Consider the following 13,369-nt stretch of genomic DNA (forward strand, 5'->3'; position numbering starts at 1 on the left):
AGTGCCATGCGAGGACAGAGCAGCAACGCAAGCGGCGGCAGGCAGACTGGAGTCGACCGACCCCGAAGTCATCGCATCTGCTGATCGCTGTCAAGAGCGTGTGTCTTATACAAAGGTGTGACTTATAGACTGGAATATACGGTACATGCGTAACTTGTCGGCAGCTGCGACTGCTGCTGCAGAAGTCACTGGCTGAGTCGCACCAATGTCATCACCTTCGGGGTTCGAGGCACTGCCATCGGCGATCGTTTCCTTTTCAGAAACATTTGTGGCGAGTTTGTCGATGGTCAACTTCTCAGTTGTGATGAGGTCTTCATCCACTGGAACAAAGTCCATATAATTCAAGCTGCAAGGGACAAGGCTTTCATTGCCCGCAGACTCCCAAAGCTGCTCTAAGCTCATCACTGCTGCTGTTTCGCCTCCGGCAGCACTGCTGCCCCGGGAGAAACCTGCTTTCTGAAAGCAGTGAAGTATGGTCTGTAACTTCAGATCCCTCCAGGCTTCGCTTGCAAAAAATATCACCTTCACCAGTGGCACCTTCAAGTCAGCTGAGTTGTCAGCTGTTCAGATGTCGATGAGCAGAGGCTCGATGACACGGTGGCAATAGCGGACTTTAAAGTTGGTGATCACTCCCTGGTCCATCGGCTGTAGCTTGGCAGTTGTGTTAGAAAGCAGGAAAAGGACCTCGACAGCGCTTAGATGTGCGTTGATATGGTGTACGCTGCAATTGTCGAGCAACAGCAGCACTTTGCGCTTCTTCACTTTTTTTACCACAATGAGGCACCACAAGCGGAACCGGGCTGGGGCGGCCCAAAGCGTGGGGCGGCTGTCAACTGGAGGAGAGTTTTCTTATCAAACAAACTGGGGGACTACGCAGTGCGACAAGAAACGTGACGAAACCGGCAACCTTTTTGGAGGGCGTTAAACCAGCTTATGTACCCGGCGGTTGGCCTGCCTGGCATTGAAAACAAAAAGAAAGTGGTCGCTTGGTTTGGAGACTGTGACCGGGCAGCGCCAGTTGTGAAATGGGGTGAAGCAAGCCATTGCAAGGAGCCGAGCTGGGCGAAAGGGAAAACGATGCTGGCGGAGGCTGCCGGGAGCCAAGAATTGGTGATTTTTTTGCCTTTTTGATTCACGCGAAAGCTCAAAAGGATGTTTGATGGAAGGATTTTTTTGCTTTTATTGAAAAAATTCTTCCGTATATCCGCTGAGTTGCGTTAATTTACTTCGTTAAAACTGGATCGAAAAGGCATTGAAAATGTGGAAATTAGAACAGGAAATCAAGATCACTTCGTTATAACCGCTATTTCGCTGTAAGTGGGTTTGTTATAAGTGGGCTACACTGTACTAATTTGTCCAATTTCGGCTGCATTCCACCCCTCAGGAAGCAGAAATCGAATGACAGTATGCACTTCACACTTAGCGGAAGACTCTATTGTTCAAGGCATGTTTACGTGCTCACTACACGCTCGGAATTGACAACTGTGACCTCACGTGATCGTCGGGCATACTAGAGGCACTGCGCAACATATCTGCACACATGGTCATCGGATTTTCACTGTGCTTTCATTTCGCGGCACGATTTCGAGGCACGGTATGCAGGAAACACCGCTGCACCATTTGTCACATTGGTAAACAACTTGCAGAGGCTGCGGGGTGCACGGCAGCTCGCAGTGCTCTGAGAAACACGAGAGCTGATGATTCCTTCACCATAAGGGAAGTGGTGAACACGTGGTAACCTGATCAAGCACGTGCGAATGGCATCGGATGAGCACATCTGCACTCTCCCCCTTGCACACCCTCCCCCTCCCCTACCCTTGCCGTGACTGCGCATGGCTGTATATACGCAGGCCACGAGTCGTATCTTGTGGAGTTAATCTGTGGCAAGTGTAAAGGCGCAGCCGAGACAGTTGGTTCCTTAATGCGCATTGTGTTCCCATGCCTCTAGTGTTGGCTGTTGCATAATCTCAAGTATCTAAGAAGACACGGTGCGAAGTGCTTGCTCACGGTGTGACAGCGAGTGTTCGTGGTCATCGAGTGAGATCTGTTTGCCTGAGTGCGCGCGACATCAATAAAACTAGGAACCTCACTTCGTGTAGTCTGCTACCGCCATCAATGCTACGCCCTTGTGGAGAAACTGCATAATTTTTTTTCTCAGGATAAATATCCGTATATTTTTATAGTTTTGTTTTTAATTTGTGGGTGCCATCTGATGATGGCTGCGGGCACTAAGCGTGCGTGGTCAGCCATGGCGTGCACGATTTACGGCGCCATGCGATGCAACACATGCTTATATCGGATGCCGTGAGCAGTGCATCAGCACTGTTCCCGGCACGATCTGCACCGCACGCACTGGCGCTCATAACTGCACTATTATGACTTGACCTCCTTGTGAATTGGTTAAAAAGTACTTACTGACAAGATACTATCCACCAGGAATGTTCTGGGAATTTGTGAAATTATTTTTACTGCTGAACTTTAAAACCTCAAATTAAGAGAATTCATGATTTAACAAAGTTTTTCGCGGTTATATCGAGGTTTGACTGTATAGCAAGTCCTTTTCTGTAAAATAATTTATAATTTATAATAAAATATGTGATCTTTAGTTGCCTCTGATCTTTAATGTAACAATGCCAAGCTTCTGTGTAACAATGTACAGCTAAGGCTTCATCTTTGGGACTACATTTTCAGTATAAAGTATTTATAATGCACAGCATTGTATGGCGAGTCAGGCGTAAAATTCTATGTGAAGCCAAAAAAAAAAAAAAAACCCTTCATATCAAAATACCGTATCAAAAAAACCCCTGAATAACATTCATGACAAATACCTTCGTTTCACACTACGCAGCAGCACCACCGTCCTACTGCATGCTTCCTATTTGCGACTGAAGCAATTTAAGGGACACCTAGTGGCGAGCGCCGAAAACCTCATACGGAGGTCGGAGCGTCGGAGCAGACGCTCCATCCGTAGCCTTCGCACTGCGATCGGGAGCGCTTCTAGTACGATAGAGCCACCATGTACGAAACTCCACACGGCCGTGGAATTATGCTGCGTTTTGCAGTTTTACGGTGCCGAAAAGCCATATGGATTACAAATCTTATCATAAGCTGCGACAACGGCAATTGTTGTGTTCTCAACATCTTGCTTGAGAACGTAGTCATTTTTTTTTTCAGGCGAGGGTTGGTTTGTTGTTTGTGTTGGTTTGTAGTACTATGTTTGCAGTAAAGTGCTACAGCGAACTTCAGGAAGTTTGCGTTGAGGTTGTTACTGTCATCGTGATAACATTCACGTATGCGTGCTGCAACATGCAGTATCATGTGATAGCCGGCGTGGTAATGCAGTTTATGATGCAAATATCGCCACGGTACTCAAGCTTTCCTTGACTAAAGCTGTTATATCAGATACATGCGGCACTAAACATGGAACTACCGAGTATGGTACATCAGCGAAAATCGGTACATAGGAGTTTCAGGTACTCCCGCGTAACGTCGGTAAATCGTTCTATGTAAGCACAACATGTACGCGCCAGCGTGCAAAATAACTATGGGGTGGCATAGCGGTACGCCTTCCTTGTGACCTGGACACGCTACCCGTGTAACTAGTGCAAATTAGTAGGCGCTCATTTGAAAATGCGTAATTATCAAAGCAATTGTATCTCTTATCAGTGTCTGAAAGAAATTGGCAGTTCAGAGGCGAACACAGTTTTGGCCACTTTAAGTGCAGTAGCTTAGTTAACAATAATTTACACAGAAACATTTGTTTTATTTCATTAGTTTATACGTCAGTCATAAGCGACATGTTTGTAGACAGCGGGGAGTAATCAGTCATGGTCAGGCCACGCAGCACAAGTCAGTACAGTCGACATCCAATTTCCCGGACCCTCAAGGGACCGCAAAAACGTCCGGAAAATCGGGCAGTCCGGAAAAATGAATGCACGTGAAAACGCACCTTTATGGTAGGTATTTTTTGCTGACGGAGAGGGTCACGGCCGGAGTACAAGATTCCCATTGCTATTCAGCCAATGCATCGTTTAGGTGGCTCTGAAAAAAGCCGTTTATAAAAAAAAAAAAAAAAAAAAAAAAAAAAAAAAAAATACGACGTGGCCGGCACTACCTTATAGGTCAGCACTTGGGCGCAAAGAAGTCGCTTATTTTCTTTTGCACGGTTCGCTTGCCAGCGATCATGTCTGCCTCAATTTCAGTCAACGTCATGTTGCCGCTGTACACCGATGACAGTGTCATCAGTGCTCGCGTCAACTCCGAGCTCGTTGGCTGTGTAGGAGCTGGCTCTTCGTTCTCGCTGTCGGAGTTGTCGGAATCCTCCGTAACTTGACGAATGATTTCGTCATCGGTCAACTCCACACATAGCTCGAGGTCTTTGTCAGTGTCGGCGAAGCCCTCAAAGGTTATCCCGGCTGGAATCGACACGCCGGCAGCGCGCAGATCGTCGAAGGCAACGTCCGCAGATGGCAGTTCGTCACACACGCTGTCCACTTGGGGCAAAACAACACGTGAACGAACACAGTGAGGTTTGGCTTGGCTAAGCTACGGCTGGCAACGGATTGACACGTGCGGTTTCGAGGTTACGGCAGCCGCGGCGCGGTGCGGCGGTGCTGCTGGCCACACCTGCGATGCGAGTATGGTGGGTTCGAGGATATGAAAACAACCAAAATGGCGGCGGCGGTGGTGACTTTGGGTCGGCGGTTAAGAGTAAAAAGTCCGGGAAATCGGATGGCGAAGGCTATAAGCGTCCGGAATTTCGGACTTTTTAATACATTGACTCTATGAGGAACTTGACGGTGCCACAGATGAGTCCGGGAAATCAGGCATGTCCGGAATTTCGGGCGTCCGGGAAATCGAACGTCGACTGTACATAGTGTGCAAATGCGTTTTTATTGTAGTAAGCAGATCTTTCGGTTTCTTATTTATCGTTTCGTTCTCTACGAGAGAAACAATGTGCCAACTACTGCAATAACTACAGCTAAGCGAAACAGCAGTCACATTGCGCAAATCTTGAATGTAAAATAGATAACAGTAATGCAAAAGTAGCGGGAAAGGTTCACCACAGATTCGCAGTGCATGCTCGCGATAAAGTGCAAAGCTTGATTTTAGGTTCGCTTGCTCTCTGAACTGAAAAGAGCGTGCAGAGTTTGCACCTTCCCCGAACGAAAATGTGTTAAGGCAACAACAATGAGAAAGTGCGCGCCGGCTTCGAATTTATTCGCATGTACAGCGGCAACAGCTGATCGAGCAAGTCGGTGCGCTGCTGCGGGCCATGTTAAACATGCCAAACTGAGCAGGTTGCAAGATTTCGGCAATCCTGGCGAGGCCAGCGTGTGACTTATCCAACTTCGCCTGGCAGCTGTCTCGCACGCTGGAAACACCGGACTCTCTATCAGCGCTTTAACAGTGAATCAAAGCAGCAGAAACGTGCTTGTACTTTTCCGACTATCTAACAGTGCACGAGTACTTCGGTTCCACGATCAATGGGTTCAAGAATACATCGGTGATTTTCATCAGAATCTCGTGCGGGTCCACTGTCACGCCAGATGTTTGCACACACCGTTCGACTACTTCAGCCTCATTACCCACTGTGCCTCTATCAGATCGGCTAAAATGATTTGGTCCGGCGTAAGCTACTCGCTTTCCTTCCACAAAACAGCGCAAACCGACATCCCTTTACACGAAAATGATCAAACTACAGCGTACTGTACAACAAACACAGCGGTTGTGGCGATGCGGGGACCTCCGTATATCCGCCATGTTGCACAGTGTAGCCAGACGCGGCCAGTTTTCGCAGCGCCCCCTGCAGTTCATTTGAGTTGCGAAGAAGCTTTTTTTTTCTATTTTCTTGTTTCACTAGAAGCCACCCTCGCCACAAAATATGCAGGCCAACGGCCCAACTGATGCCAACATGTGATGTACGTGCAAAAACATGCATTCGCAATATAAACCAGGTCTCAAAAAAGTGGCAAACATCTATCTTACATACCGCCCACATGAATTCTATTAGTAATTGAACCCTGCCTCTGCTTAAGCCTTGGACAGCTCTTTTCCATGACCCCTTGTCCTCAGAGAATTCGGAGTCATCCAAAGGAACCTTTCCATTCACCATCAAATCAGACCAATGCCTCGAATAAATTTAGAACTCTTCACACAGAGCTACAAACGGTATATCGCAGTAAATAGAATATGTACCTTGGTGGAGGGCTAGGTGCTTTCCTCCGGGACTTGCGGGGAGGACTTAGGGGAGTAGTATTAGGAGGAGGTGAAGGATTATACTGTTTTCGGCGGTCCAGCACAGGAGACCTTGCACCACTTGTGCCACCACTTGTGCCACCACTTGTGCCACCACTGGTTCCACCACTAGCACCACCACCTCCCTGCTTACCCGGCGCTTGGCTGCAGGCACAAACAAAACATATATAATACTCCATGTTCATCAGTCACCCTGCAAATATCTGATTCTGCTCTTTCAAGCTAACCTATTATAAAGCTCATGTGAAAGACTAAACAGACTTACAGATATGATTGCACTATGTACGTCTAAATACAGTTAAACCTGCTTATAACGAACCTCCATATAACGAAGTTTTTCTATTCCCCGCCGTTACTACATAGAAGCACATGTACTTGAGACCTCTATTTAACGAAGTGGCAGCAGGAGACGCCCTCGAAATAACGAATTTTCCCCGCCGACAACCTAGATTTTGCCCCAAATTTTGTAATTTTTGCGCGAGCAGCAACCGGAAGCACCTTCTCCGCTGCGACGGAATGCGAAGTGGCAGCGTCGCGCTTGGCGCGCTCGAATTCATAGCGACTGCGAGGCGACAGCACGTGTGCATGCATGCGAGTGTTGAGGCGCGACCTTTCCCCCTCCCTTAATTCAAACCTGATCCCGCCGCTTGCTGCAGCTGGCCTAGCCCGCCAAGCCGGCACTCTCCTTTTCCAGTTGATGTTGCCAAAGGAAACAAAAACTTTTTTATCAACGTGCTGGCAGCGCCAGCCTTTGGTTACTGCACAAGTCTCTGCGCTTCACTAACCTGACACTATACTACGCTACGACGCCATCGTGTCGCTCGCTCTTTGTTTCCGACGCATCGTCCTTGTGCGAAACGACACACGTCTACACATCCAGTATCTCGTGTGACATTCCAAGGATCAGTGCTTCGACGAAAACGGAAAACGGGTGCACGTTACAATCGAGTAAATAAGGTAAGCGTTTCTTTTTCGAATTTTCGTGCTGAACCTGCATATAACGAAATCCTCTTTATAACAAAGTTTTTCGGAAATTTGTCAATTTTGTTATATCCAGGTTTAACTGTATCTTAATTAGCCTACTAGTGCTTATTTCCTGAAATCGCTATGTACCACCTCAAGTTCTCAACAGTGGAAAAGAACTTGCAGCAGACTAATAAAACCATGAGAAAGAATACCATCCCATGAGTAAACAAACAGTACTTGAACAAGGAATGTCTCAGGCTGGAATCAATGATTTGACAAGGAGACTTAGTGCCGCCTCACAAAGTGCTAGATACTTCATCCCAGAAAGAAGGGAACTACTCTAAAGCTACTTAAATACTACTACAGAGGACCAATGTACAAGCAGAAGTGTCACTTCATGCTCCTGGCATTTGCAGTGCTGCATAGAACTATAGTGAGAAGTGCATGGCTGGAGTTGAGCCAACCTTGGAGGGCCGTACATGGGTGGTCCCCTGGATGGGGGCTGATTGCCACGTGGTCTTCCAGCCGGTGCAGCAGCAGCAGGTGAACGGGATCTGGAACGGCTGCAACATGAAACAAGGTAACTGTGCAATGAGGCAAACTGTTCTTTAAATCGCAGCAAGCAATGGCAAATATAGAAATTATCACTTAGATTAAGCAATATGCTTCACCTCACATCTTCTTGGGAAAGCTTCACATAAACAACTCAAGTGCACTCCTTTCAGCTCATTCAGTGCAGAGGTTGAAGGCCATATAGTGACCGTTTCGCCGAAACAGTCAAACTGGCCCTTCCAATTCTACACCTCTTTTGGAAATGCAAAGAGGGGGGGCTCCTCTGTTATCCTGTTAAGTGCTCAATGGCCTGATTTCGGCAGCAAGATCATAATGTGTGTGTACGCATCAGTGGTACTTTTTACCACGAGACCGCCACATTATGTTTCGATGATGTGGAGAGTGTCTAGCAAGTCTCCTTTTCAAAACTTCCTTGGTTTTCTGCAACTTCCTCAGTAAAAATTCCCCGACAAAAGAAACATTAAAAGAAGCAACTTATTTTTCAACATTTTTTTCCCCACAATGAGTTTATATAGTCGGCTCTCATTACAACGGACCCTCACAAGCCGACAAAAAATGTCCGTTTTATACGAAATCTGCAATATCCGAAACGCCTCACTTCTGAAACATTGGCCGTAATGTCTAACAACGTTATTGCTAAGAGTGAGTGACTAATGTCGCAGTATCGCCAGAAAGGGGAAGCATTGATTGCGATAGCAAATTAGTAGACAGCTTACGAAGTAAGGATACAGTTGAATCTCCCTACGAAGAAATTTCCGCCACAACGAAGATTTTCCGATTCCCTGTCAGCTGCCCATAGAAAGTAATGCAAAAGTCTCTGCATAATGAAGGCGTTTTATTCGGTATTTCTGCTTCAACGAACTTTTTGTGAACGAAACTGGGACTGAATTGAAATTGGAACTGCCGAGTAGTCAAATTAGAAGGCCCTTCCAAAGCTGTGACGATCGTATGTCCGCTCGAACGAGGTTTTCACAAACGAAATCAAGTTCTAAGTACAGTAGCCGACGGATTTTTCGGACTCCAAAAATTCGGACTTGTTGGATATTCCGGACTTCATAGATGCATCATCAGGATTCCCATGGAGCTAATGCATTTTCGCGACCGATTTTTCGGACGAATCTAGGTGGCAATGTTCGATTTTCCGGACTAAATCGCTCGCTCCGAGCCACGCTACCCGATCTTGGGGGCCGCCATGTTGGATTTTCCGCTGGCTTGGCCGGGCTTGGCCTCCAGTGCCCCTCTGTATAGCCTTCAAGATTAGTACACACATGCTATCCTCCTGTCTCCGAGGCCATGCCAGCTCTTCCTTGGCCGACAAAACATTCCAAAAAGCGGCACTTGCTTTTTTTTTTTCGGTAAGCTCAGCACCATCATCATAATCACTTAAGCGGAATCCAGGTCCTTTTTTTTAAGTTTAGGTTGCGCCGTACGCTGTGTGCGGGTGAAAGCTTGCGAGGGTCAGCCGACAACCGCAATTTAATCTCACGCACGCGAGAGAGGAAGGCGCCCGGAGGCGCAGGCGCTCGCGGGGCACGGGGAGAAGGCGACGGAGACGGTGGGGAGTTGCGTTCCGCTCTTGCAGCTGCTGCCGACGGAGCTGCCGCGCAGGCACCGTATCTTGAAAGTGATCTGCGGTGGGTACAAAGGGCGTGCGTCGAGTGCCAGTAGCTTCGTATGCGCTGTGTGGGTTTTTTTTTTCTTTCGTCGTTCGCGTTGAAGCGAGAGAATAGACAGCGCAAAGGTCAATTTACCCGCGGTCATCGAGCGAGATGTGTTCATGTGACCTGTGCGCGCGTGACACCGTGCGTTTTTAGTTAGTAAGCGCATATTTACAACTTTATACGGCCGCTAAAACTAACATCCTTACTTCGTATCGCTGTCTATTAATTTGCTATCGCAATCGATGCTCTGCATTTTGGGCGAAACTGCGACATTTTGCCTCAATTTTTTTCTTTTGGGGGTGGGGGGGGGGGGGGGGGGGGGCGAGTTTTTCTGACTGTTCGGTTTTTCGGACTGCTAGATTTTTCGGACTATTTTTCAGTCCCCGCGAAGTCCGGAAAATCGGTCGGCTACTGTACAGATTTACGCCACAGCGATCCGTAGGCACGCGAGGTCATCACGCGCCTGCGCGAGATTGGACGGGATCACCACAATCGCTGCCGTTTTCCGTGGTGTGTGTGTCCGGTCGAAATGGCTACGCCAACGAAAAAGCGTAAATTTCTCTCGCTCGAGGAGAAGGCACATATGATCGCCGAGGCAGAAAGAGAAAGGAAAAAATATCGCAGTTTTGCCCGAAAGGCAAAGCATCGATTGGGATAGCAGATTAGTAGACAGCTATACGAACTAAGGATCGTAGTTTTATCGGCTGTATGAACTTGTAAGCATTCGCTTACTAACTAAATTACCAAGCATGGTGTCATGCGCGCACAGGTAAACACGAACACATCTCGCTCGATGACCACGGAAACTTGGTGTCAACATATGCTGGAATGAGAAGGCGCGGCAAATTTACCTCCGTGCAGTCTGTCGCTTCAACGCGAACTAAATGTCGAAAGCACAGCGCAAACGACTCTACCGGCACTAGTTGCACTTTGCCCACATCGCAGATCGCTTTGAAGATGAGGCCTGAGCGGGTGTGCACTTTGTGCACGGCGCAGATTGCTTTCAAGATACGGTACCCGCGCCGCATCGGCGCTGATTGCTTTCAAGATACAGCAGCCGCGCCGCATCCAGTGTTGTCAACATGATGCCAACGTCTCGTCGTCAGGGGGAAAATTACAACCCACTAGACACACTGGCTCCGGCGACTGCTTTGAAAGTAATGGATTCCTTTGACTTCATCTTAAAAGTTCTCAGAGCTTCCGGCAACGACATTGCGATGGCTCTTTTACCAGACTGTGAGACTCGCATAACGCCTTTGCTTGCCGTGAAGCGTAAGAAATCCAGGCTGACCGACATCTGGAAATAAAACTTCCGGTAAGCGCAAGCTTGCCAAGTTTGACGGTGCATGTGTCGCAAATGAGTTTCTTGATCGGCCGGGCACGCGCGTTAACTTAGGCGTCGGCCAGTATGTACGAATAATGCTGTAACAACGGCGGCGGTAGCGCGCGGCAACTGCTGCCGTTTGAAGACCACCCGAGGAGCTGGGAAAGTCAGCCGCGGCTCAGTGTCTCGATGTTGACGATTTGCGGATGGCGGGGCCAGCGGCAGGCCCTCTTTAAATGCAAAGACAGTTGGAAAGGCTCTGTGGAACTTGAAGTGACCTGGTATCGACCTCGAATGATATGGCTCTGCGGTCTTTTAAAAAGTACTGAAGTCTCAAACAAGCTCGACCGCACAGAAAATGACTTGATTCTCGGGCGATCAGCTTTGGAGATAGTTTCGCTTTCACGAGAATCGGCTCATCCCGGCACGGAACCCCTCTAAGTATACGGCCGACAGCTTAAGACAGCGTCAGAAACACTTGTCGGGGACGCTTTCAATGCCAACTCACACGAAATTAAGTTATCGCTCGAGAATCCTGCCCAAGGAAAGCTCCTTCTCCTCTTAAGCGACGGTGATGAGTGAAGAGAACTAGTTTCCCAAATGTGATTCCTTGAATAAAGGTACCATTTCTTTTTCCTTCAGCCCGTGTTACATTCACTTTTTTTAAAAATATTATTTCGCGTGACTCGAAAGTTGCCCCTCGCATTACAATCGCAGTTGTATTACATTCGGGTAAGTTCTTTTTCTTTCTGGGGTTTTACGTGCCAAAACCAGTTCTGATTATGAGGCATGCCGTAGTGGAGGGCTCTGGATTAATTTTGACCACCTAGGGTTCTTTAACGTGCACTACAACGCAAGCACATGGACGTTTTTGCATTTCGCCTCCATCACATTCGATATTGCACACTTGTTATCAGCTGGCTGCTGTGTGCTCAGTGCCAGCACCCCCCTCTGCTTGGTCAGTACCTGAGAGGCATTGTACCAGGCAGGGTCGGCGTCAAATTGCGTCGTGTAATCAAGGTTTTTAATACATTATTTCTATGGAGGTTTTGGTGGGACCAAACCAAAATAAGTTGTCGCAAAATGCGAGTTGTCGCATTACCGGGGGACGTATAATCGAGGTTCCACTGTACTTGCCAGTCTAACACACCCTCAGAATCAACTGTGCGCTTGCTTTCTACGTGTCCAAAGTAGAAAACTAACGTAGAAATTACATTCAAGCTCCTAAACGATGAATAAATCTTACACGCACCCGTTATTTTAGCAAAAAAAATATACGAGCTGCACATTGGCGACTGGTTCTCTAAAGTCAGCTTCACTGCAGTAAGTTTGTGTTATGCGGTAAAGCATACTGTGAGACGTCGGCCGATGCGATGCCTTTATTTCCGAGCAGCCGCCCGAGTCAGAGACGAAGCACCGCACGAGACAAAAGATGATGATGAGTCGTATGTACAAATGACGACGACGATATGCACAAATAGCGCTCACACAAGATGATGAGTCATATGTACAGATGACTACGAATATATGCGCAAAATGCGCTCACACTAACTTCCCCCCCTTCAGGAAGGCGGTCAGCAAGACCGCAAGCTAGAAAGGGTAGGTACGGCGAATGTAAGGTTTCAGGCGAGAGACGTGAACGATTTCCGTAGAGCGGCGGCGGCGGCGGTCAGTAGCTGAGCTGACAGGAGTGACACGGTAGTTAACGGCCGAAGTTCTTTGCAAAACGGTGTAGGGGCCGATATATCTCTGGAGAAACTTTTCACAGAGGCCCGGTGCGCGAACAGGTGTCCACAAAAGAACTTCGTCGCCTGGGCGGAACGAAGCAACGCGACGCGTCGCATCATAACGAATTTTCCTTTTGTCCTGAATGGTAGCGGTGTTGGCGCGGGCAATTTCACGGCAGCGGGCGATGCGAGCAGCAAATTCTTCAGGAAGAGACGCGGATGGAGCCGCAGGTGCTGAAAGGAGTGTAGTGTCCAAGACGAAAGACGGCGCACGACCGTACACAAGGAAGAAGGGACTGTAATTGGTTGTACGTTGGACGGCAGTATTGTACGCAAACGTCACGAAAGGTAGGATGGTGTCCCAGTTGGTGTGATCGGGTCGAACATACATTGACATCATGTCGGACAAAGTTCGATGAAAACGCTCGGTAAGGCCATTTGTTTGCGGATGGTACGCTGATGTGGTCTTATGGGTGGTGTCAGAGGCCTGGAGGACTTCACGAAGAACATGCGAAAGAAACATCTTGCCACGGTCACTCAGGAGGACACGAGGTGCGCCGTGGCGCAAAACGATAGCGTGCACGAAAAAGTCAGCGACTTCGGAGGCAGTACCAGAGCGGAGAGCAGCTGTCTCCGCGTACCGCGTGAGATGATCCACTGCGGTAACGATCCAGCGGTGACCAGCGGGCGTGAGTGGGAGGGGTCCGTACAAGTCTATGCCCACAATTTCGAAGGGGGTGGACGGGCATGGTAGAGGCTGCAGAGGACCGGCTGGAAGGGATGTCGAGCGTTTTCTGTGTTGGCATGACGCGCAGGAGCTAACGTATTTGGCGACAGAGACGGAAAGACCCGGCCAGAAA

At 48.3% G+C, this 13,369-nt stretch overlaps 2 protein-coding genes across 6 annotated transcripts in view; one reads left to right on the top strand and one right to left on the bottom strand.

The window, feature by feature from the left end:
• Positions 1-13,369, bottom strand: part of LOC119436018 (zinc finger CCCH domain-containing protein 18-like) — a 188,029-nt gene that overhangs the window by 33,746 nt on the left and 140,914 nt on the right. For 4 of the 5 annotated variants that reach the window (XM_049655203.1, XM_037702747.2, XM_037702746.2 and 1 more), the window contains 2 exons: positions 7,689-7,787; positions 6,199-6,402 (listed from right to left, as the gene is read on the bottom strand). In XM_049655203.1, the coding sequence (XP_049511160.1) occupies positions 6,199-6,402; positions 7,689-7,787 (303 nt within the window). The remainder of the gene's footprint in view (positions 1-6,198; positions 6,403-7,688; positions 7,788-13,369) is intronic. The other variant, XM_049655204.1, reaches the window with a different exon arrangement.
• LOC119436024 (cytochrome c oxidase subunit 4 isoform 1, mitochondrial) overlaps positions 1-13,369 on the top strand; it is a 480,308-nt gene that overhangs the window by 24,241 nt on the left and 442,698 nt on the right. The window lies entirely within an intron of this gene.

The sequence above is a fragment of the Dermacentor silvarum genome, chromosome 1, assembly GCF_013339745.2.
Source record: "Dermacentor silvarum isolate Dsil-2018 chromosome 1, BIME_Dsil_1.4, whole genome shotgun sequence".
Taxonomy (NCBI): domain Eukaryota; kingdom Metazoa; phylum Arthropoda; class Arachnida; order Ixodida; family Ixodidae; genus Dermacentor; species Dermacentor silvarum.